The 27,390-nt window shown below is 40.3% G+C and overlaps 1 protein-coding gene across 4 annotated transcripts in view; it reads left to right on the top strand.

The window, feature by feature from the left end:
• Positions 1-27,390, top strand: part of LOC136855600 (intermembrane lipid transfer protein VPS13A-like) — a 315,401-nt gene that overhangs the window by 259,491 nt on the left and 28,520 nt on the right. For 2 of the 4 annotated variants that reach the window (XM_067132694.1, XM_067132692.1), the window contains one exon: positions 3,754-3,768. The exons of the other annotated variants lie outside the window; for them this stretch is intronic. In XM_067132694.1, coding sequence (XP_066988795.1) covers positions 3,754-3,768 — 15 coding nt within the window. The remainder of the gene's footprint in view (positions 1-3,753; positions 3,769-27,390) is intronic. 4 annotated transcript variants of the gene reach the window in all.

The following is a 27,390-nucleotide window of genomic DNA, read 5'->3' as shown; positions in this document are numbered from 1 at the left end:
TGTTCTTAGAGCTCCTGGTAGACTGACTTATGAACCTTTATCATTTGTTTTTCAAAGTGAGATTTTTGTTTCAGTAGCTGAAACCCTCACATGATGGCAGATAGGTTGTAACCTCTGTTATTGAGATATAAGAGTTATATGCATTGCAACTCTCTCCGCTAATAGTGTGTTTTGCCGCATCTGGTCAAATAAGCCAGAGTATGTGTCACTCCTCCCTTTTTGTTACGCTGCTATTCACGTCTCTTTTGTACATGCTAGGAATTATTCCACCACGTACTTTGAAAGGTGCTTGCTCATACTAATTGGCAATATGACTTCCTAATCTCATCTCTAAAAAAATAAACTCCTGGTCATTTAAGAATGAAGTTGACAACTTATACACCACTAAATTTCCATCTCTCTTCCTTGTTAATGGATCTGTAGCTTGCACATCTAATGAAAAAGCCACATCTGACTCTTCACTTTTCAGTTAACTTCTGCTCTCGACATTTCTAATATTCCTAATTCTTTTACTTTATCCCTCTTTCATCCTATATGTTTCCTAGTATTTCTGCCTGTAATACTGGGAGCGGTTCTAGTACAGGTTTTACTTCAGTGCAGTTCCTCAAGGAGCTTGCAGGTGAACTAGCACATAGGATCTCCTAATTTTTTCACCTGAGTGCAATGGTTTAGACAATCCCAAAGAAGCGTGACTCCTTTAATCCTTCCTATTACATTTATTTTGCCTAATATTACTACCACTGAAGTATTCAAAACTCTATTTAACTCTATCTTTGACACCATATATCCAACTCCCATCTTTTGACCTACCAAAGGGCAAGATCAATGGATCAGATTATTTCGTGTTTCACTGATGTTTGGTCACCCTCCCCCTGCAGAGAATTTTTTGTCATTACACTGAACATCTCCAGTGCATGTGACAGAGTCTGACGTAAGTCTCTCTTAACCAAACTTCCTGCTTCTGGATTCTTTGCTTCACTTTGTAAACTTATTTGTCATTTTAACTAATGGTATTATATCGGTAGTAATTTATTCCTTAGCTTCTGCTCCCTTCCTCATCTTCAGCAGTGTTCCTCAAGATTCTGTTCTCTCTTCCCTTTTCTTCCTCCTTATCAATGACCTCCTCCAGTCTGTGTCTGTTGATGATTTTGCCATGTATAAATCTCCATCAATCTTCCAAACCTCTTTTGTTGCTAGCATATTCCCACCCTCTTGTTGACAGCCTCAGACCTGAATTTCCTTCTCATCTAGGGGATCCTTTTAGCTGAGTTTAGTCTGAAATATGGTCATTTTAATGTTATTGTTGACACAGTTCTCTTGTCATTTTTAGTTATTTGACCATACTTAAATGCTTCAGAAGCATTGGCCACTATATACGGTAGTATATGAGAGAGGAAAAGGATTAGGAAAAGGAGAAGAGAATATTTCACCAGTAACAAGATTGCTAAAGCTCGGTATAAGTGTATGGGAGAAAGGTCTTGAATTATTGGTTAAAAAAGACTTAAGAACTTTAAATTTGAGTTTGTGTCAGGGAATCGTCTACAACCAAAAGGAAAGAGTTATATTACACATTTTCACAGATCTTAACAAATGCATATGACAGAGTGCCAAGACTGACAATTAGATATACATTTTAGAGAGCAAATGGTGCATGGAAAACTCACTAAGGAAATTATGATGACTATATCTTGACAGATGATCCAGAGTTATGGCAGTAATATTTATATTATGAAATTTATTATTGATCACATTAATGAAATTGTGACAGATGAGTGATAAGATCAGAATCCAAAGAAGGAATCAAAAGAAGGGATTCTTAAAAGATGCAATAGAAGACTTGAGAGGACAAGGCAGAAAATTATTGGAAGCAAAACCAAGTTTCTGGTAACCAGACAGGAGGCAGAGAAGAATACACTGCCTGGAAGTGGCCTCTTGGACGCCATGACTGATGTGTAGGGATGATGCAATATTGTGCGTCGAAAATTACAGATAGCGTCAGAGATGCTCAGGACAGCAAACTTCCAGTGGAGTAAGGGACTTGATGCTTAAGCACAAGAACTAACAATGAAGAGATGGTGGATGAGGCTTCCTTTATGTTTAAGGCCCACCACATGCCACAGAAAAGAAATTGGGGGAAAATCCTTAGTTTCATCATTAGAGTGCTCTGAGACAGTTCTACAACTAATTTTAAAAGGAAGTTGAGTGAAACTGTGTTTAGAGGCTGGAAAACAGATCTCAGAAATTGTGGTGGTTTAATCAAATGTGAAACAAGCGGTCCAGCAGTAATTGCGCCAGATGGAAGAGGTCTGAGATAACTCATTAGAAATCTAACCCTTTAACCTGATGTAAAAACATAAATGATGATCATGGTGAATGCAGCCTTTTGTAATTTTTAATACTCCTGCATTTTATCTATTTGAGCTCCAGCGACCAAATAATCCTTGAATATGGGCTAGACTCTCAAGGTGGAACCTTGTATCAGAGAATTAGTGGTATCAGAAGTATGTAATTATTATACATAGACTGATGTATTCAAACATTTCTGTAGAAGATTTATTTGTAGAAAATTGGAATGGCAGGTACAGTGCGTCAGAAGCATATCTTTCTTTGCTTTCAATTTTTAAATAAACATTTCATTAATAATTGCAAGTTAAATAATCAGTACACTATCGAAAGATCGGACTTTTGATGTGTGAACAGTACTGCCGATTGAGCTAATAGAGTGTAACATGCTTTTCAAAACCTTACATAGCTGTTAGTGCTTGTTCCTGGGTACAAGTGATTTACTGATGTGTAACTGTTGCTGGTATTCAAAAATGCTTATACACCTCATTCCAATTCAGTAAAAGATGCAGAAGCCTGATACGAGGAGGCTGTCTGTCTTCAGTATGATGGTTATCTGACATGTAGTGCTTCTGCTTATGGTCTTTAAGAGAGTACAGTAGAAGGAGAGCAGATTTATGATCTCTTGCATAAATGCTGTTACATGTGAAATGAATCATGCATTACATTTTGTAAGCAGTAATCTCTTACCAGACTATCCTTGTTACCCTTGCTTATCAGAAAAACTGTTTTTCTTCTTGTAATTGCCTTCCTTACTTAGATCGTGGTTTATTTTCCGTGCACTTATTTTTCTTTTATTTTTTACAGTGTTGTTTATGCATGAATTAGTTTCAACCTTTTCCTTCTCCCCACAGAGTCATTTGGTGCAGTACTGCTGGCGTTTTCAGTGTATAAAAAGTAGAACACTTGAGCCATCTTTTGGGGAATGTAGATAGCTCATGTCATCTCTAAACTTTTACGAAACAGAATACTGTATTTGTATATATGCGCACTATTGTATGGAAAAGTTTTGTTCTTGACTTTTTCTTTGATAATGTCCTACGTCTGTTTCTATTTTAGGTCATTTTTAATCAACAATGGCAGTAGCAGTCAGTGGTATTATGGTGCTGTATCACAAAAAGTTTTATTTCAGCATCCTGTAATAATTTTGCCATGGGAATAGGCAAAACTGCATCATTACCTCATGTACATTTCACTGTTCTTGATAGCCTGATGGTGAGCAAGTCCACAGACAGATTTTGTAGTTCTGCATTTATAATCAACAGTGATTAGTAGCAGAGAATTCATTTTGACCTATATATATTTTTTTCTTATTCCAAACCCTCTTCCAAGCATCACAACTGTAGCAGCAGTTGATTTTATCATAATCATTTATTCCTTTTTTTTTTCTCTTCTTCTTCTGCATGGCAGGGAGTAGGCTACCAGGTATAGTGCATGACTCAGTATTTCTGGTTTATGTATTTTGAAATTCAAGTATTTTAACTAAAACGTTTGTAGTTTCCCTTAATTACCGCATATTCATATAAAATATACGGTAACTGCATAATTTTGCCCTCATTTACATGACATGAAAGCTCCCAGGTTTTTTTTGGGCGCATATATGGCTTGCCTATGTCTGTGTCTGTGTATGTGTATGTGTGATCCTTTCAATGTTTCTAGTTGCTGTAGAAGTTCATTCAGAGAACTTTTTACACATTCAAAGAGTACCCATTTTAACCAGACATTTTACAGAAAAAATATATCCTAGACTAGTTACATGTAATAGATTGGTTTACACACATATATTCAGTATATATATATATATATATATATATATATATATATATATATATATATATATATATATATATATATATATATATATATATATATATAGATATATATATATATATATATATATATATATATATATATATATATATATATATATATATATATATATATATATATATATATATATATATATATATATATATATATATATATATATATATATATATATATATATATATATATATATATATATGCTAGGTAACTTGTTTTGTTGCAGTATGTATCAAGATTATGACATTAATGTTCCCTTTTTACCTAATCAGACTTGCTGATGAAACTTAATTAGCTTAGCTGACTGATCGACATATATTTTACTGTGTTCGTACCAGACAAACCATTACTTTGAGTGGGGTTCAAGCCGGGCTTTTCAAATAGAAACACAAAGTTATACAGGAAAATGTTTTGTGTTTGTCTGCTCTGCTTTTGTATCGATGAATGCCTCCAAGCAGGCTCTCTTGGAAAGATATGTTGGATGAATTTTCTATGTGGTGCTTATATGGGACATACCACATACTGCAACCAGATAGCCATTATTTGGGATTACTGTAAATACTATAACTAGAGACCTAAATATATCTGACCAATTGTCCATGACAGTTAATGAAATTCAGCCTGCCAGTTGTCAGTACTTTTCACTAGTAATATACTGTAGTACACTGACGGCATATTTGAGAGATTAGAGATGAGACATTGTAATTTGTTTGTAAATACAATATTTGAATTTCTTCATTCAGTGAAAAGTAAAGTGGCCTGATAATTAAGGCAGGGTAACACTCATAACACAATAACAATTTTAAACCTGTGAAAATCTCTAAGAAAATGTTTTTGTCATCTGAGACATGATTAGCAAAAACTGTTACTTAGGTATAAAAATAGTTTGAACTGACCACCGAGCTAAATAGTGCAGATGAATGTCATAGACTGTATCACTTTCAGTTTTATTGTCTCTCTGAAAACAAGGGAAACAGGAATTTGCATATTGGGCAGTCTGCAATTTTGTAGTTGCCTCAGGGCTATATGATTGCAATTGAAAAGCAAGTGGAAAAAAAATGAGTTTCGCCATTTTTGAGACCTCATGACCTTGTAAATAGGTCATGATCTTACGAGTCACATAATCAAGAGACCATGTGAAACTCTCCTGTCAAATTTCCTATAGATATGACAATGCAATAAAAAATAAAACTGATAATGTCATATATGCAAAACAATAAACTTTTTCTTGGAGAGGTTTAACAGATCTGATGAACGCAAATACTCAGAGAGCAAAAATGTTCAGGTTGTAATATACCTTAACTTTAAACTATCCTGTTTGGAGCTTGTTCCAGTGTCTTGTGTATTCAAGTTGGGTTTATGAGTTTAAGCAACAAGGAAGACTTGCTGAAAGTAGCTTATGAATACCACAGTGATCTTTCTCACATTAATGTTAATGTTTTGTTAATTTTGTGATAAAATGGAAAACCTAATAGTGTTTCTGTTGGTTCCAAATACAGCAATATAGAAATTGCTCATGTTTAACATTTTTTTTTTTGTAATCAAAAAAGTCTAACCTTGTGTAGAGATAAAATTGTGTGCTATTAAATGGAAATGAAGAGCTGTATCCAGCAGTGCCTCTGAAAGAAGCTGTTGTCGGGGAGAATGGTCTCTGTAAACTTACTGAAAGATGGGAAATACTAATAATGGTGAATTATCCACTGTGACTGCTCAAAAATCCCAGAGTAGCCTTGACCGGACACAATCCAGGGAAACAAATACAGTAAGTGGTTTCACTGGATAAGGCTTCCAGCTGAACCCATAAGGGAATAATCTATCTAGAAAGACACCAAATCATATGAAGTTGAACTGTGCACAGCTAGTCTAAGTTCATGAGCAATATCAGCTTATCTGAACCACATATCATAATACTTACCAAAGTCATGGTAGCGTCAAAGCGATTCTCTTACAGCTCCAGTACAGCTCATCCCTAACTCACATCTAGACTGTGGTAGTCCATTTGGATAAGACCTCAGTCCTAATGCTTCTGCTCAAGCAGGGAAGCTGGATCATGCGTTCCCTCTCGACCAAACAGCAGAGATCTTCCTCTGTTGACATATCAATCAAGTCTTCTAGTCACCAGATTTATTCAGGGAACTAAGTTTTGAAGGATGTACTGGTCTGTCAGAAGCATGCCCTTCCCATCATGGTCTTTCAATCCCCTGGGTTGTTGGGTTCTGTTTATTATATGAAGCAAGTCGACCTTGGACCTGTATGCCAATTCAAGAACCTTCGCCTTACTCCGGTTATAGCATGAGCAACGGACACCGTGCTATAGCTGGTCCTTCTCAGGCCTCTTCGCCTTCCGCCTTCAACATGGTCGAGGAAGCGCTAAACAGTCTCAGGTTCAATTTATGGTTACACTCTTAGCCCGTTCTGGCCCATGTAATGGCTCCTGAACCTACTACGGTTGTTGGTGGACTCTCCAAGTTCCTTCCCCTAAACCGTGTCTTCTCAGACAACCTAGCTTCAGAGATACCACCAAGGGTTGTCAGCTCTTGCTCAGACAGGCGTCAGACTGTCCAGAGGATTGTCTTCCGAAGAGTCTTCAAGACGTGTTGCAGAGGCTATTACAGGATTCAGAAGTCACCTTCTTCCTCCATCTACCAGACTTAGTGGTCATCTTCCAAAGCTGGTGTCTCAGACGGTACATCTCTTATTTTAAGACATCTCTGACGCCACTGCAAATTACCTCTTTGTTTATGAGAAGATCTAGAATCTCTCACTTTCCTTGAAGAGGTACTGATCTATGCTTATCTCTGGTTTAAACACAGAGACATGGATCTTTCATCCTCTCAATGCCCTCTCAAACCCTTTACACACCAAGCTAGGAAGTAAGAAATGTTGTTTGCTTGTTTTCTTTTGAACTTTAGCCAAGAGCGAGGATCCATCCAAGACTTGGATCTGTTCTTTCTCCCTTAGAGCTTAACAGACATCCTTGGCTTTCAAGAGCTCTGTCCAGCTCCTGAATTCCTAACTCGCCTGGCATCCAGCTGGCCTGGCACCAGCTACAGTCTGGCACCAGCACATGCTCCAGGCACCCAGGAGCGCTCCCCAACTCTAAGGGAAAAGATTGCACTATCTCTCTAATTGGAGCTCTTAGGGTTACCTGAGCAGGACTTGATAATTGAGAGGGCCTTACTTATCCTTTGATGATCTGTCAAGAACCCCCTCGCCCTCTGACTAAGATTGCATTGTCCTTCATCCTAAAGAGATTTTATTTCCAAACTCTCTCAGATTCAGGAGAACATTTTGCCTTCTTTTAGTGAAAACTAAGGACATCACAGCAGTCTCTACTTCTTTAGCTTTCAGGCACAACATGTCCTTTACTGCCATTCTGCGTTGACCTACTGGAAGTATAATCGTCCTTCGCGTCCCACTATCTTAGGAAGTGAAACCTGAGCTACTAGCTCTGCTGGCACCAGCTACAGTCTGTCACCAGCTATAGAGCTTCCAGAACCTCGTGCTGCTAGCTCTCCTGGCACCCAGTTCACCCGGCACCAGCTACAAGTCTGGCTCCCAGCACCCAGAGCTTTGGGATCCCTGGCGCTCAGCTCGCCCGGCGCCAGCTACAGTCTGGCACCAGCTTTAGAGCTTACGGCATCCATGAATTCCCAGCAGCTCAACTGGCCCCAGTTTGCTTGGCGCCCAGCTCGCCTGGTGCCAGCTACAGTCTGGCACCAGTGATATACCAATCCACGAGGTTCCACAGCTTGCCTGGCGCCAACTCCAGATTAGCGCTAGCTAAATAGCTTTTAAAATTCTGCAGTATCACAGTATAGTGACTGGCATGGTATAGCAGGAGGAAGCATAGGATTTCTACTACCATCTCTTCACCTTTAGCAAGGTATAGTTTTTAGGAGCCAGGGCTACAAAGTAACTGGAGCACCCACCACTCTCAGTGGATGGGTTTTGGTGTTATTTCAGTGTAGGTGACAGTGTTTCTGGTTGTTTTTTATGTTGGTACTGCACCCAGGGCAAGGACACCTTTGAAAGTTTTGCTAGCTATCAGATAACTCCTTAGCTGCATAACTTCCACTGATGCTTTGGTAGCCATTGGAGTATTCCTTTGCTGCAAAGCTCCCACTTGATTTTGAATCTAAGCTGCCATTCGAGTGGAAACTATAGCTATGTAATTACTTGGTAAGTAAACATAAAACTTTATTTTATTATAAAAATGTCATGTTCAAAAACTCTCCTTGTTGAAAGGAGTTGAGATTTGTAGGTTAAGCTAACTGCATCAAAGTTGTGCATTGTTTCTTTGGTATATAATCTTCATAGTGAAATGCAGTATGAGTTTGTTTAATATTTATTGACAATCACAAAAATGCATATGGCATGCTTTGATGTTCAGTACTTTTATGATTTCATTACCAAGTATTTTGTGTTTGGCATTATTAAGAGTATTTCAGTAAAGGTGTGGAGTATCTGTATTGAAAAAGTTTTTGATAAAGGTGTGATTTGCATTAATGTTTCAAAATCCTTTGGGGCATTGCAGCAACTTTGTTTCTAGATGATTATGTAATTTGTACAGTATGCCTAAGACTTTATTAAGACTTCGATGATGCTACTAAAAGTTGTCATTGCCTTATACCAGATCATCTGATTTTGGTATTCTACTGATTATTATTATTATTATTACTAACTGCAACAGCTATAGCAGCCAACATGGAATTTCTTTGATATTTTATATTAAAAAATTAAACATATTTCAAGACAATCCTTTTTGGAATTTGGGTACACTATCATAGATTTTATTGTACAGTTCCCTCAGTAGTAAATTTAAATTAATTAAAAAAACAAAATAACTGCTTATTACAGAAGGCATATTTGAATCATATAAATGATTTGGTCGGTCTTTGGTCTTGTTATTATTTGCCGTGTTCTGTACTTCCATGTTCCTTATTCATAGAGGTCATCTTTTATAAGTTATGAAGTCAGGATTTTGAAATCTGTGCACAGATTCCTAACACTTTATAGGTGTGGGCATAGGTTTCCTTTCACTCAAGTCGTTGAAATTTAGACAGGAAGCTGCTTCAACTAGCTTCAGCATACATTTCATAAGTGAATGTTTGTATGTTTGTGCACTATAGAAATCTGAATCGCTTGACAGACCCAGACAAAATTTGGCACACAGCCCCTATGTGACGCCAGGCAGCTTATAACTCAAAATCAAACCCCTTCCCTCGTGACAGACATCAAACACAGACAGATGAATGACATTTTTTTTTACCAATTCTGTCAGGTTTTCGTTCAGGTGCTTTATTGGGTTTTCGTTCAGGTGCTTTATTGGTTAATGGTAATTTTTTGCCTGAGTACTCCAGGTTTTCTTCCAGGCATTGTCAGATGTATGATTATCCTGCAACAATAAATCCCCTGTAACATCAATTTTTTATCAATTTACGTGAATTTTGATCATAATTTATGATAATTATTAATATAATTGTTAATTACCATGACATATACCTCACTGCTTGATTGTATTGCTAAATTGAATATTTTTGGCTTTATTACAAGCCATATTTCATAGCTATAAAGCAACGAACCAAAACCAGCGGGTTCAAAGACTCTCCCTAAACACACACATGTCATTTGTCTTCCTCATTCACGCATGTGTAGTAGCTGCTACCTCAACCCGACATGCAAGATGTACAGTGAGAGTATTTCCTTTTTCTGTATTAGTTCTAATGCAAATTTCATCATTAATTTAATCGTTTCTTCTTCATTTTTACCTTTGGAATTCATTATAGCGACTGCTAAGCGTCACGATGGTGTATTTTGTTACAAAGTTGGTTTAAATGATGTTTGGAATAATAATAATTATTGAGTGTTTGGCAACAACACTTCATTACATACCTAAGGCCAGGTAGGTCCATCTGTTGTTGCTAGGGAGACAGACCTTCTCCCCCCCCACAACACACACAAACACACAGACACACCTAAGGGCATGTTGTAGAAATACATTTTTTTATTTATTGTCTTTGTTCAGTGGAGATGCTGTTTATTTCTTTTGATAGAAGAATGTGACTTCCCCTCCTCCTCTATCTTCCCCTCACCCTCCCCTCCCCTTCCTGATTCCCCCTTCCCTCTTCACTTCTTTTTCCTCCCATCCCTTTCCCCTTCCTCCTCCTCCCCTTCCTTCTTCACTTCTTTTCTCTCCCCTCCACCCCTCGTCTTTCTCTTCCTCCTCACCTCCCCCTTCCCTCCACTCCTCCCCCTCCCCCTTTCTCTTCCTCATCCCCTGCCCCTTCCCTCCCCTTTACCCTTCCTTTGTCCTACCTGTAGTCTGTCATTCAGAGCTTTCCAGGCAACCCTGGGTTGGTCAGTGTGTGTGTGTGTGTATATGTATGTGTATATATATATATGTATATATATATATATATATGTGTGTGTGTGTGTGTGTGTGTGTGTGTGTGTGTGTGTACACACATATATATATGTATATATATATATAACTCCTGGTTCAACTGCATTAATATATCCGAGGAGGTATGGGTACACCCAAATGCATTTTTTATGTGAATAATGAATGATTAGCCTGGGTTAAGTTACTGCAAAATCCTAACCTAGCCTGTGCAAGTGTGCACTAACATGAAAAAAATGCATAATCCAAAGAAATAAGACATACATTAATGCTGTATACAATAACTGTATAATACATAGTTACTGTATACAACATTAATGTATACTTATTAAAATGCATGTTAGACCTTTGTCACAACAGGTTAGCCTAACCAAAATACGTTAATTTCACAACTGAGTAATTGTCATCACATATTAGCAATCAATAAATAGTTTATTTTTGTATATGTGTATGTATAATAAATACTGTGAATAAGTAACTGTAAAAACTTCACAGTGACCAGGCTAGCACTAGATTCCTCCATTATTTATATTTTGTGAAGAACCTTTTCAGTTTACATATGATTCAGTGTATTGAATCATAAAGCCAATTGTTTGTAAAGTGCTGTTCAACTGGCTTTTGGGTGAACATTAACAGTACAGTACTAGTATACAGTAAATTACAATCCTGCACAAAGGTTCAAACTAAAATAACATTGCAAATTTTAAAGTAATTTGTATTTTTCCTAACATACAAACCTGAAGGTCTTTACATAGAATTGTGCTTTTTGCTTACGAACGTGAGCTGGAACAGCCACTAACTTTAAAACAAGGTCGTCAGGTACCGACGGTAGGGGAAAGCCCTGCCTACTCGCCAGTCTGCGCTCCACTTTGCCTTTCGGCCCAGGTACCAGAAAGGGGGTGTCTGAGGTGGGCTGTAACTGTAAAGGTCTTCAGGTTTGTATGTTAGGAAAAATACAAATCACTTTAAAACTGCAATTTGTTCCCCCACAAATACAAACCTTCAGCCTTTACATAGAAGACTTACCCTTTGGAGAGTGGATTCTGGGTAAATCTCTGAACTGACTGGAGGTTCTACCCACCTGGGAATCTCTTCCTGGTCTCACGGAGCTGAGGAAGGAGTCCCATGCCTCTGGTCTGTTGATTGTATGTGATGTTTAACTGCCAGACTTCTTGGCTTGAATTAATGAGTTTGTGTCATCATTCCAAAAAAAGGCTTGGATGAACCAATAGTGTTGGAGACAATAAAAGGCTAATAAAACCAATAGGTTTGTTTTATTGTCAACTCTGCTTTCCTCATGCTGGGGAGAGGGCGAGGACTGGCATCTAACAATTCACTCTGGATTTGTTTTATTGTCAACCCTGGTTTCTGCTTTCTAGAGAGAGGGAGAGGACTTGCATCTAACAATCTACACTAGATTATAGACAGGGCACTCAGTTATCTAGACTTAACTCAGTTATCTAGACTTAACTGCATGACACGTGAGTCCAGCATGTGATGGCTCGCCACCTGCCTCTCTGCCCTACAAGAGAGAAAGGTGAATGATAAAAGGGAGGAGGCCAGTCACGCACATTGTCTCTTGCATACCATACACCTTGGGCAAGATGCTACCTGTCACTCTAGGGGAGCCGGGTGAGCTTTACAACTTGTTTAGCAGCCACCACAGGACTCAACGAAAATGTGTCCAAGGACCTGTGGGCAACATCCCGAAGGTAGAAGGACATGAATATGGTTTGTCGGGACCACACTTCCATCCTTAATACCTGTAGAACCGATAGGTTCTTCTGGAATGCGAGGAACAGATCAATCCCCCAACCTCTTGAGTCTTTACTCAGAACACACTCCTGTCTGCCTTGTCAGATGTAGAGTACGCCCGCTTGATTGCCTCATGAAGCCAGAAAGAAATCGTGTTCTTGGACACCTATTTCTTGGTCAAGGGGATACTAATGAAGACTCATCAACACTCAGGCTAAGGGGAGCGCCGACGCCATAAGGTCCCATTATAAAGTAAATGACCGTTTCTTTCTTAAGATTGAAGGGGTTTGCTTTAAATTTTTACCACGTATCCTACAACGCAGGGGATGCGTTCCACAGAAAATCCCACAAATTGATGAGAACGCAAATACGGGGGGTTTACTGTAATGAAAATTCTCTTGTCAGAAAATTTAGAAATTCGACTTCTAAGTTCATTTGTTGTGCAGATGAAAAATATCATGACGTCACTTTTCAAAATTAATACCTAAAATTAAACGTTGCACAGAAAAGCGATTTTCCCAATGACAAAATAAAGATATATAGTTATACTACACTCTGTAAAAGTTTTAATGAATTTGGTTCAGTCTTGGAGAAATAAGCATCTTGTTTTGAAAAAAGTAAGTTTTGAGAAAACAGCAAAAGAAAAATATGTTTGGACTTTCAAAAATCCTGAGAGAATATGCACATCTAGAGCAAGTTATCCCTTTATTATTATAAATCATTGTCTCTGACACGTCCCCAGTAGAGAGAACGTGATGTTTTATTGGGTGATAATTATATTTTAATAAATTTTTTCACGCCTGATTTACATGCTTTTTTTACAATTTGTCATTCACAGTGCCATACAAGCAATGAACAACATTCTCCATGAACCAATCTAAACATTTTTTTTAGCAATAACATTTCAGTATATGTTTATTGTGGTGGCTGGTTTCACCACCACACAGTAAATAATCTCAGAATATAATACTAGTGTTCAAATACCCAATACTAAAGTCAAAATGTGTGGAATAATACTTGAAATACGACTGTGTGCAAAGTTAACCCAGCGGATAAACCAAACTTCGAGAAAAATACATAATTTAATACATAAATAACAAGACAGAAGTTACACCTGGACCTCGCAATACAATAAATCCAAATGAATATCACTCACCCTTAATAATAAAATAAATAAAAAACACTACTAAATTCTAATAAAGAGGGGGTTCAGAAAGGAAAAGGCTGACAAAAAGGGAGAATAATCTATCACAGTGCACTCTAATGTTCCTAAGGTGTTTTTTTTCCTTCTCTCACAAACTTAACACCGTGAGCTCTGCTATAACCAAAATCTCCACATTTGGAGAATAACATGGGGTGGCAGTGAAACAAAAGGCTCAACACTGGATGCAGTTGTCATGATCTAATAATCAACGCTGATGACTTCCAGTATCCAATCTCCAAATCCAGAAGGCAGGAATATCACAAAAGACCTGGCCATGGTCTTTATGCCGTGATTATAAATACTCCAATAATAACTGTTACCATACCATGGCTTCAGAGAGGCCCGCTTGAGTGTTACTGATCAAGGGTGAAGATGCACGATGGCTGAAGCAATCCAGTAAGCAGGCATCAATAGTGTGGATCCCAAAAGGATATGGCTCAGAAAACAACTCCTTCTCTGGTCACAGGCACTTCCAAACAGCCCTTGGTTCAAGGGCAGCATTAACCCAGCACACACCCCAAAGCATAGAAAAGACAAAACAGTCATTAGCAAAAGTGTTAAATAGTCAAACTGCTGGAGAGGAGGAAAGCAAACTGAACTGAGCAACACAATAATAAAAAATAAAACTTTAAATAACCAATATTATTCAAAAGTTAAATAGCAGCAAAGTGCCATTATTTATATGTAAAACAGTCCAAAACAGTGAATAACTCAAACTTGATCCTATCCAGGATCTTCATAAACTTTCTTACAATTTTTTTTACAATTTTTTTCGTTCACAGTGCCATACAAACGATGAACCAAATTGTCCACGAGCCAATCTAAACATTTTTTTAGCAATAATGTTTCTAGATATGTTTATTTACACATAAAACAGTCCAAAACAGTGTATAAGTGTATAACTTACTTGATCCCATCCTGAATTATTCACAAGCCTATTTTACAATTTGTGGTTCACATAGTCATACAAGCACTGGACAAAATTGTCAATAAACCAGTCTAAAAAAATTTTTTAAGCATTACTGCTTCAGGATATGTTTATTTAGGCATAAAATAGTTGAAAACTGTTAATAACTAAAATTCAACAATCTCTTGAAATTAAGATAGTACCGCAGCACCCTAACTGGACACAGTAGCATCTAGTCTTCATCACCACCAACAAAGTCCTCTGGGGAGGGGATCAAAAAGGACTCAAATCTGGTGTCAGGGACCGATGGATATTGAGTCTTCGCTACAGATTCCGGGACAAACTCGAGTGTGACAAATCCCCATCCCCTTGAGTGCTTAACACCAAAGGAAAGTCTGTGAAGCACGCCAACTCTGCCGATGCCAGGGCAAGCAACAGAAGTCTTGAAGGTCAGATCCCTGTCTGATGACTCGCAAAGGCTTGTAGGGTGCATGATTCAGGCTCCGTAAGACAAGAGTCACATCCCACTCAGGGGGCCTGAGTTCCCTGAGAGGGCAAGACTGTTTGAAGCTTCTTAGCAGCATGGAGATCTCCTATGAGGAAGAGAGGTCAACACCCCTTTCAAGCAAAGGACTTGACCAAGGGCAGCTCTGTGTCCCTTACCAGCTGAGATGGAGAGAAGCTTTTCTTAACAAAGAAAGACAAGAAAGTCTGTTACATGCTGAAGAGTAACTCCGACTGGAGAAATACTCTGTTGATGGCACCAACCACAAAATACAGCCCATTTCCCCTTTTACACAGCAGCATAGGATTTACAAAGGTACCCAGACATCTCTGTCACTGTGCAGCGAGAAAAACTATTCTCGCAAGAGAGACTGGATTAGTCTCCAGGCATGAAGTGCAGTCCTCTCACCACCTGGTGATACCTCTCTTATGTGTGGCTGGCACAGCAGGTTGTGCCAAGGGGGAATCTCTCTCGGTGTCTCAGAAAGTAGAGCTAGCAGGGCTGGATACTACGCAGCATGTGGAACTTGGGAGCCACCAGGGTCATCCTGGGATTCAGGGTGATCATGACCCCGTTGATCATCCGATCAATCGGAAAAAACGGAGGAAAGGAGTAGGCCTCGATATTGTCCCATGGGTGCTGGGAGGCATCTTCTATTGCTGCCCATGGGTCCAGCGCAAAAGAACAGAACACTGGCAGTTTCCTGTTGTGCCAGGTTACAAAGAGATCTATCATTGGGAGGCCCCAAAGATCGAACAAACTTACCACTGTGTCTGGGTGTAGGGACCACTCTGTCCCCATCACCTGACTGGCGACTGAGTTTGTCTGCCACTACACTTCAGGTCCCTGGAATGCACCTGGCTGACAGCTCTACCTAGTGTGCTACCATCCACTCATAAGTTAAGTATGTCTTAGTTTAATCCAGACCATTGAGCTGATTAACAGCTCTCCTAGGGCTGGCCCGAAGGATTAGACTTATTTTACGTGGCTAAGAACCAATTGGTTACCTAGCAACGGGACCTACAGCGTATTGTGGAATCCGAACCACATTATGATGAGAAATGAATTTCTATCACCAGAAATAAATTCCTCTAATTCTTCATTGGCCAATTGAGACTCAAACGCTGGGCCAACAGCGTGCTAGATGAGAGCTCTAGCCACCCCTCCAATGAAGAACTACCATCCACTCATGCACCAGCATTGCCAACTTCTGAAGCTGAAGGAAAACCAGTCCCCACTGCTTGTTGACATATGCCACTACCATGGTATTGTCGCTCATCAACAACCACGGAGAGCCCCATCACTCAATCCTGAAACTCCTGCAGTACCAAAAACGTGGAGGTGCTTGTCATTCTGGTTCCACACACCTGAAACCTCAACACTTCCAGGTGTGTGCCCCATCCCTCAGTCAATGCATCTGAAAACAGGAGCATCTCGGGAGGGGGAGTGCTTAACGGAACTCCCATTAAGAGGTTCCTGTCATCTAGCCACCAAGCTAAGTCCTTCCTTAATTCCCCCAAGAGAGGAATCAGGAAGAACGGGGAGTCCCTTGCTGGAGACCAAAACTCCTTCATTCTCCACTGAAGAAAATGAAGGTGAAGCCACCCATGAGGGACCAGCGTCTCCAAGGATGACAGGTGACCGAGAACGACTTGCTGCTGCCGAGCCAGTTGTTCCTGTCGTGACAGAAACAACTGCGCTGCCTCTCTGAACTTGCTGATATGCGAGTCTGAGGGGTATGCTCTTGCTGCCGCCGTATCTGTCAGCATGCCCAGATACTTTACCCTCTTCCTGGATGTGAGATCGGGTTTCTCGAAATTGATCACCACTCCCAGGTCGTGACAAAATTCGAGAAGTCAGTCTCTGTCTTGGAGCAACTGTGGCCAAGAGCTCACCAGGACTAGCCAATCGCTGAGTTACTTCAGAAGATTTATCCCATGTGAATAGGTCCCAGCTAAGACAAGGGTGAACACCTGGGGAGTGGTTGAGAGCCCAAAACAAAGTGCCCTGAACTGGAACACTGTCTCACCCAAGGGTAAAGCACAGGTACTTGCAAGAGGACTGGTGGATGGGCATTTGGAAATACGCATGAAGTCGTACTCCGTGATGTGATCGAGTAGTGGCCGTACCATTTCCACCTTGAATCGTGTCTGGCAAACAAACTGGTTCAGGGTAGAGAGATCTATGACTGGTCTCCAACCACCTGTTGTCTCTCTACAAGAAAAAGATGGCTGCAAAACCCAGGAGACTGATCTTTCATGACTGCTATAGTACTTTTCTTCAGCAGTGTTTTCACTTCTTCCCACAGGGCAAGGTCCTTCAGCAAGCTGGGAATGCAAGTCTGGAAGTGGACTGGATCGTTTGGTAAGGGGGTGGCAGGAACTCGAAGGGTAGTAGATATCCTACCTGAAGGACTCCACTACCCTGGTGTCCACTATGTATCGCTGCCATGTTGCCCAATGGCTCTACAGGCATCCCCCCCCCCCCCACCAAAGGCAGCAAGCAGGAAGGAACGCCGCCCCTTGCGCCCTCCTCCCTTCTTACTCTTCCCCACTTTCTTAGGATGGGCGGGGGGCTGAAAGGGGTGCAACTGCGCACCTTTCGTAGCAGGGGCAGAAGATTGGGTGTTCTTGCGGGGACCAGAGGAAGCCTGGGACTTCCTAGGACCCTAAGAGGAAGGGCCAGCCTGACCCAAAGGTTGGGCTGCGGTGTCACCTGGAGACCCTGAAGTCTTGGCCACTGCCCGGTGGACAAGCATGCTGTTGTTTTCCATCCTTAGCCTGTCCACCATGGCCTCCACCTCTCCTCTAGGGAAGAGGGAAGTGGAACCCAGTACCAGTCTGTTTACTAGTGCCAGTGCCGACTCTGAACCAACGAACATAGTAACCCTGAGACAAAACAGCGTTTCTTCTCCTGAGTATCAGGTTTGCCCACAGTTAGCTGTCTGGTGGGCTAGGTAAGTGATAGCCCTACTTCCAGACAACGTCAGTCTCCTGAATGTGGATTCCTCTTCAGATGTACAGGACCCCTTACCTTACAGACCTTACAGTTCGTTCGGGTTGCTCCAGGTCCCTCAGTGTGAGGCATCTTTGATGTCTACCAGAGAATTGCTAATGCATCTTCCGGTATATTTTGCATCTTCCAGTCTTGGATGGTCTGGGATGCAGCTTAGATATTTGTCGAGCTTATTCTTAAACAAATCTACGCTCACTCCTGATATGTTCCTCAGATGAGCTGGTAATGCATTGAATAATCGCTGCATTATTGATGCTGGTGCGTAGTGGATTAATGTCCTGTGTGCTCTCCTTAGTTTTCCTGGTATAGTTTTGGGCACTATTAATCTACCTCTGCTTGCTCTTTCTGATGTTTTTAGCTCCATGATGTTTTTGGTAATTCCTTCTATCTGTTTCCATGCCTGTATTATCATGCAGCGTTCTCTTCTCCTTTCGAGACTATATAATTTTAAGACTTGCAGTCTTTCCTAGTAGTCTAGGTCCTTAACTTCTTCTATTCTAGCTGTAAGGACCTTTGTACACTCTCTATTTGAGCAATATCCTTTTGACAGTGTGGGTACCATATCACATTGCAATATTCAAGTGGACTACGTACATACACGTTTTATAAAGCATAATCCTGTGTTCGGCTTTTCTTGTTTTGAAGTGCTGGAACAACATTCCCATTTTTGCTTTGCATTTTGCCAATAGTATTGCTATTTGATGATTGCATAGCATATTCCTGTTCAGCATCACACCAAGGTCTTTAACTGCTTCCTTATTTGTGATTGTCTCGTTATTAGGTCCCTTATATGCATATAGCATTCCTTCTTTATCACCATAATTTATTGCTTCAAATTTATCAGAGTTAAATACCATCCTATTTACCTCTGCCCATTCATATATTTTGTTTAGGTCTCTTTGTAGCGAGTTCCTATCTTCATCACAAGTAATTTCTCTACTTATTCTTGTGTCATCGGTGAAACTTCTCACTACCGAGTCCTTAACATTACTGTCTATGTCTGCAATCATAATAACAAACAGCAATGCAGCTAACACCGTACCTTGTGGCACACTGGATATTACCTTAGCTTCATCCGATTTCTCATCGTTTGCAATCACTATCTGTTTTCTGTTATGCAAAAATTCTTTTATCCATCTTCCTACTTTGTCCACAATATTATGTTTTCTAATTTTTTTTCACTAACATATTATGGTCTACCTTGTCAAAAGCTTTTGCAAAGTCTAGGTAAACCACATCTGTACCTTTTTCCTTTATCATATTGTTATATATGTTTGTGTGCTTTTTCCGGGTACAGAACCATGTTTTGTCCTATATTAAACAAACTATTTTTCATTAAATGTTTCATTATATTTTTCTTCATTACCCTTTCATACACTTTCATAATACTTGATGTTAGACTCACAGGCCTATAATTACTTACCTCTAGCTTGATCCACTTTTGAAAATAGGGGTAATATATGCTAATTTATGTTCATCATAAATCTTGCCTGTATCTACACTTTGTCTTAATAATATTGCGAGCGGCTTTATGATAGAATGAACTACTTTCTTAACAAAATGGCAGGGATGCCGTCTGGTCCAGCTGCTGATCCATTTTTAATTTATTAATAGCCTGCACAATATCGGCTTCATTAATATGTGTCCGATAAATATTCACTATTTTCATCTCGTATTTCTGTATCATTATCTTCATTATCAGTTCTAGGTGTAAATTCTCTCTTATATTTTTCTGCTAATAATATGTTGAATATTTCCTTTTTTTTCATTCGTTAATCGCCCTTCAATTCTTAGAGGGCCTATTTTTACTCTTCTTTTATTAATCTTTTTTGCATATGAGTAAAATATTTTGGGATTTTGCTTGATATTTTTTAAGGTCTTTTCTTCTAAGTCCCGTTTTTCATTTTCTTTTGATTGTATAATCTTTTGCTCTGCATTTTCTATCTTTTTAGTTCCATCACTTTTCGTGCATTCTTTTCTTTTGCAAGACCTTTTTTCCACTTTCTGATTTTCTGGAACAAGATCCTTCTATCTCTTGGTATGCGTGACTGATGTTTACTTTTCTTCTTCAGTATATATTTGTCCACTATTTTTCTAATATTTTATATAATATATCCGTATTTACCTGTATATTATCACGTACAAATATGTTTTCCCAGTCTTTGTTTAATTCTTCATTTATTTCTGACCATTTTATATTCTTACCATAGAAATTGTATTTTCCATATCCTTCCCATTTTTTCGTCTCTTGCTTATCTCTGTTTTCATGTGCTTTGGAATGGACTGTTAATTCTATGACATTATGGTCTGAAATACTCGTATTATACACTATTATTTCTTTAACATAGTTCACCTCGTTCACAAATACTAGGTCTAAAATATTATCCTCCTTGTTTGCAGGTGATTTATTTGCTGAATGTTATGTTCTAGTAGCATATCTAATAGCTTTTCAAATTGCCTCTTATCTTCTGCGCTACTATTACTGTCTTTTATATGTATAAATACAACCACAGTCTCTATTCATTCTTTCCAATCTACGAAAGGAAAGTTCAAGTCTCCGGATAGGAGTATAGTCCAGTCTTTGTGATTTCTACATATATCATCCAATTTTGTCAATTATTATGTCAAACTCTTTAGTATTAGGGTCTGTATATTACAATGTTCACTCATTTTTCAGATTAAAAATTCTACCGCTATTAATTCACATTCTGTGTTATTATATTTCTCAGATTTTTCCTTGATTGACGTCTCTCCCATATATCGCGGTTCCCCCTTGATTCTATTTTTTCTATCTGATCTATAAGTTTGGAAACCCTTTATCTGATCATCATTACCAGTCTCTTGGGAATACCAGGAAGAAGCAATCTTGGCCACAGCAAGGGAACAAAGATCAATCCAGGAAACTGTTTAGAATGCTGCCATGGCAGTCGATTCCATTGCCACTGCCTCCTGCTGTGAAAAGGAAACTCCTGCAAGAAAGTGGTCCAGCAACATACCTGGGCACAGACGAACCAGGTCCAGGTCAATCTGTTTTGTTGGAAAAGGCCTCTCCAAGGGATTGTAGTACTCCTCCTGGCAAGTGAGAGGTTGAGGAAGCATCTTGCACAATTGGCTAAACCTAATTGAGTTCTCCTGCCCAGGTACAAGAGAATTCACCTGGTCCAAAACCCCCTCAGTAAGTCCCGACCATGTCAAACCCATCTAGACCCTGGGCTCCTTCTGTGGTCCCCAAAAGGACTCAATGAATGAAGAACAGTCTATGGAGAAAGCCATGTCTCTTCCTCGAGATCGTTGTACTGCCACATCAAATGGACATCTCTGAAAAACTCTGCAACACCAAGGTGTCCAAGTCCTGGGGCATAGGACCCTCAAGTCCTTCCAGATCATGGTCCTCCCAGGTTACTCCCTCCGCAGGAGAGGAACCCTTGCCAGAGGCCCTGGTGATCTCTCCACCACTTGAACATGTGACCAGTCCAGCCCAAAGACCGAGCCCGGAACATATGCTGTCATGGTTGGGCTGGGGTGTGAGCGTTAATGGTCCCAGTCCCAAACCCTTGGCCTGTCCGGCTCCCGGTCCCCTGGAAAATGTCAAAGAAGCCATGGGGACAGGTGAGAGATCCCTAGCACCCTTACCTGGATTGCTGGAGGCCAAAGTCCCAGCAGGTGAGTAAGGCCATGGGCAGTCGTCAACCCACGGTGACGATGACCGTACAGTGCAGGGAGAGCGGGTCCAGTCAGCTGAACATGAACGGGGGCTGTCCTGGAGACATGTTACAGTCGGATTGCTGGAGGCCAAAGTCCCAGCAGGTGAGTAAGGCCACACGGCGGTCGTCAACCCATTGTGACGACGGCCATACAGGTCAGGGAGAGCGGGTCCAGTCACATGAACATGAACGGGGCTGTCCCGGAGACATGCTACAGACTTTTTAGAAGACTGGATGGAGGACCTCCTCTTGCCTTTCTTAGGTGGGTAGGCCAGAGTCACAGTTCTGGGACCCATGAGTCGCTCTCCTCAGAGTACGGGAAGGGAGTGAGTTGAGTGCCTGCCTGCTCTCTACTCACTCTCTTTCACTGGGCCATGCTGGCAACTGGGCCTGGGTCTGTAGACTGGAGACCTTTACTGGCCTAAGAAAGTGACTTCCTAGGTTTGCTGGGGATCCATGGAACCCCGGGCAGCAGTTCTTCCCGTGCCATTGGCAACAGGAGCTGCAGTACTAGAAGTACCGCTAGTGAGAGACCCAGCAGCCTTCTCTGTGGGCGAAGGCTGGTTGGCAAAAGCCCTACAGGACTTCTTACAGATGGGAGAGGTTACCTTCTTCCTGCGCTTGTTAGCTTTGAGGTAGAAGGGGAGGAAGTGACAGCACTCGAAGACGAAGATGAAGATGACAACGAAGACTTCCTACTCCTCCTCTTTGACTACTTCTTCCAGCTGAGGCGGACCTTGGACAGCAGGGTGTGGAGGAGGATGTCACCAAGGGATGAAGATGTAGAGGATAGCACCTGTGGGGTCAATACCGTAGGTTAGAGCGATGCTACCATTTTCATAGTGGTGGCCCTCGAGCCGGTAGACACTGTAACCATGGAAGTCATCACAGTCCTGATGGTAGCATTTACTGGAAGGCCCTTGGAGACCTTTAAGTGGGAGATCAGTCCCTCAACACTCGGCTCGCCCAGGAGGCCTAGGGATGGCCATAACTTCCTAAGCCCCCTGGGCTCCACAACCCCTACAAGACAAGTCGAGTTAAGTGAAGCACTCTCCCTTCACCCTAAGGAGGATTATCCTTCCAAGGACAACTCCCCCCACCCCCCAAGTGAAAGGAGACCACCGGATAATAGTCAAACCTGTCCTCCACTCCCCTCCACTGGCTCTCTACAGACAAAGCAGTTGGAGACGGCGAAGGAGAAACTGCCCCCTTAGGAGTGGCAACAGCAGGTGGAAGCTTGGCTGGGGGCAAGAAGGAACCAGAGAGAATCTTCGGTGTCATGGGTGGAGTATTGCACTTCGATGACACTAAAGAAACTTTCTTCTCCTTCTTTTTCCAAGAAAACCTCACCCACTGTTCAGAAGGCCAGACTCAACACTCACTACAAGAGCTGTTCTGGTTGAAATCATGCTTCCTGCATGATTGCGCAATGAGTGTGGATCTATTTCCAGGGAGGAGAGGAAATGATTGCAAGGCTTATTCTCACCTGGACAATGCCTAATAATTAAAGGTCTCTCTCCCAGGCTGTTGAAAGTTAGGGTTTGCATTATGAAAATATAAGCAAACAATCACACGTAATCATATAGCACAGAAAAACAACAAAAGGAAAGTGAATGGCAGTCAGGCAGACGAACGCAGAGATGTCTTTGCACGACGGGCGCCAAAAGCAAAGTGGAGTGCAAACTGACGAGTGGGCAGGCTTCCCCTACCGTCGGTAGCTAACGACTTTGTTTGAAAGTTAATGGCCGTTTCAGTTTGCATTCGCAAGCAGAATCTTATGTAAAGACTGAAGGTTTGTATATGTGTCGGAACAATATAAAATTTATGCCTTGTCTCCCTCTTTCTTAAGGGATTTTTATAAATATTTAAGACAAATATTGATATATAGAAAAACTATAATAGAAAATTGTAAAGAAATTGAATTAATAATTTTAACATTATCAAAAACAATGTGGAAATAATAGTATAAAATTGTTTCATCAACCTTTGAACCTATTGCACAGGGCTAAACAAAATCACATGTACACACACAAACACAAGGTATACAAAAATATACCTGTAGGTACATTATACGGTTATATGTAATTAGAGGACAGAGTTGAGAAAATTTGAATCGGTTAATTTATACTATGCTTAAAGAGCTTTCTTTTAAAATTAATACCATTTCCCTCTGCCAGTCAGTGCGTTTGAAATGACTGAAATTTTACCCAACCTAACGTAATATCTCTCTCTCTCTCTCTCTCTCTCTCTCTCTCTCTCTCTCTCTCTCTCTCTCTCTCTCTCTCTCTCTCTCTCTCTCATTAGCTTCAGGTCATTCAGATTTCCTAGAAGGGGTTCTAGATAGGACCTCACGGGACTGCACCTAAGATGGCGACAGAGAAAAATGTACAGTCATAGGTATAGTGTGGATTATGAGAAGCGTGTTTAGTGTTATAGTGTGGATATGAGAAATGTAGTTGAATGAGTGATATATATATATATATATATATATATATATATATATATATATATATATATATATATATATATATATATATATAAATATATATGTATATATATACATATATTTTATTTGTATATACATATATATATATCTATATACATATTTGTATATACATGTATATATAAATAAAGATAAAATCCATTAAAGGAAAGGAAACATTGAGTTATGAGGCCTTCCTGATTGTCTGTCGTCCTTTACTGTAAATGATGACAGACAGTCGAAAGGCCCGCAGCACTGCAGTGTTTCCTTTCCTTTGTGGATTTTATCCTTATTTATATATTCACATCACGTTCCATATTTTCGTGATACACTTATACATGTATATATATGTATATATGCAGTATATGTATATATATGTATACATATGTATATATATGTATATGTATGTATATACATATATTATGTATATATATGTATATATATGTATATGTATGTATATACATATATATATGTATATATATAATTATATATATATATATATATATATATATATATATATATATATATATATATATATGTATACATATATATATATATATATATTGTATATATATACATAGTATATATATATATATATATATATATATATATATATATATATATATATATATATATATATATATATACACACATACATACATACATACATACATACATACATACATCCAGAACGCCGGCCACTGGCAGAATACACAGCAAAGGGCACAAGAAGGAAGGAGATGTCTCGCAGCATTTCATCATTTATTTGACAATGTTTCAAGGCCAAGCCTCATCATCACGTTGAAACATACAAACTTTAAATAATATAAAACCGACTCAACTAATTATTAATTATAAAAGGTAAAATGTTTAAAAAGAAACTAAGAAACTAAAAGGGAATTGCTAAGTACCTTTCAAGGAACAGGAGGGAAGACGAGTGACAGTCATAAGATGTGTAGGTTAAAAGTAAGTTCTTACCAAGACAAGAGGGGTGGAGGTCGTTTGACTGTTTAACTCGAACTACTTGTTTAATAGAAAGTGATTCATAGATCCCATGCTGTTGTGGGGAAGAGGCCCTAGTAAGAATTTGGAAATGCTCATATTGGATATTAAATTTACATTTATAGGTAGGCATGGTTCCAAATATTAGACTATATTCTGGAGACTCCAGTCGAACTCCAGTGCGATAACTCACACCCCTAAGGCAATCAATAATGAACTTTGATGAGCTTATGTGTATATGTATATGTTATATATATGTATATATATTATATCTATATATATATATATATATATATATATATATATATATATATATATATATATATATACATATATATATATATATATATATATATATATATATATATATATATATATATAAATATATATATATATATATATATATTGTGTGAGGGGGTGCACTGGGTGTTTCAGAGAGGTAATACTCTGCTGGGGGAACATGTCATGCCCTTTTGAGTAATTCGCCCACCTTGGTCCTCACTATGCACCCAGCTCTCACCTGTGGCTCCTAGTAGCTGCTTGCATGCAACAACGGCCACACCCTTGGCAACAGCTTTGACTGGCCGGCTAAACCAGATGAGAGTATCTGACAGGTCTGAAGCCTTCAGTGAGTTGGGGTTTGTCTACCCTTCGCATGTGAAGGCTGGATCCGGCAGAGAGGGCGGACGAGGTCATTAAGGCCCAACGGCCATGAAGGCGGTCCCAGCGGGCGCTGTGGAGAGCTTAGAGTTTAACAAAACATGAAGAAATAAAGGTCGTCCACTGCAGTAGAGGAGGTCTCCAGACATAACGGTTTCCGTGCCACTGGATCAAGGTTTCCACTGCCAAGAGAGTGGGATTGCCCCTGTGTAATGGCTCATCCACTTTAAACAAACTCACGCACAGGTGTCTGTGCAGTCACAACCCCCATTATATCAAGTCCTGCAACGATGGAGGAGTGGCAAAAGTGACAGGTGGAGGTAACCACTGGGAGTCATAGTCACAAGTCTGCATGCAGGTGGCCTGGGACATTGGTCGTTATCCTCCCAACCCTGGGGCAGCAGAGAACTCTGGAAGCACCTTAGGCGACTGAGCAGCCTCTTCAGGATTGCACTGCTCACCCTAGTAAGGGAGGGGCCTAGAAAAGGTGGCCCAAACATTGCCTGCCCTCAACTGTCAGGCCAGCTTGCCACGGCTGGATGACTTGCCCACTTGTGGTTGATTCCAACAAAGAAAGAAAAATCTCATCATCAGGACGTGGAACATTATGTACCTTAATGGACAGAGGTAATGCCAACAGGCCAGAGAGAAGAACAGCACTCATCGCAAGGGAACTGGCAAGGTACAACATCGACATTGTAGCACTTAGTGAAAAGAGACTTGCTGAAGAGGATTCAGTCTCAGAGTCAGGCAGCAGGTACACATTCCTCTGGAAAGGCAAGGCCCAGAATGAAGATAGCATCCACGGTGTTGGATTTTCTATCAAGACCAGCCTCCTGAATCAGATCCCCGGGCTCCTTACTGGCATCAATGAGCGGTTGATGAAGATCCGCCTCCCTATCAGCAACTAGCGCTTTGTCACCATCATTAGTGCTTATGCTCCCACCATGGCAAGTGCAGAGGAGATCAAAGAGCAGTTCTGTACTGACTTGGACAACCTCATGTGCTCCACACCTACTAACGACAAGCTCATCCTATTGGACGATTTCAGCGTCAGAGTTGGCAAAGACAGTGAGCAATGGAGAGGAGTGGTAGGGAAGCATGGTGTTGACAAGATAAACAGCAATGGCCTTCTATTGCTGACTAAGTGCTCTGAGCACGACCTACTCATAACCAACACAATGTTCAGACTAGATGACAAGTACAAGACCACATGGATGCACCCTCAAACCAAACATTGGCATCTGATAGACTATGGCATGACTCTGCCATTGTGATTGCAGTGACTGTCTCATCACCAGGGCGCTGCATGGTGCAGATTGCGGGATGGACCACAGGCTCGTTCGAGCTAAGCTCAACATTCAAACAGTCCCCCACTACCTCAAGCATCCCAAAACCATTAGAGCAGCCTTCAACACAGCAAGACTCCTGTCACCCAGTTATCAACAGTAGTTTCAAACCAGCCTGGATGAGAAATTTGAGACCTTGGGACCTGTATCTGGTGGCTCAGAAGAGAAGTGGAACCAGTTCAAGGAAGTGACCACAGGGACTGCCAAGACCGTCCTTGGTCCAAAAAAAAGGGTCCA

This window comes from Macrobrachium rosenbergii, chromosome 32 (assembly GCF_040412425.1).
Source record: "Macrobrachium rosenbergii isolate ZJJX-2024 chromosome 32, ASM4041242v1, whole genome shotgun sequence".
Taxonomy (NCBI): Eukaryota; Metazoa; Arthropoda; class Malacostraca; order Decapoda; family Palaemonidae; genus Macrobrachium; species Macrobrachium rosenbergii.
The sequence above is the reverse complement of the archived record's forward strand: the minus strand, read 5'-3'. Positions and strand labels throughout refer to the sequence as shown.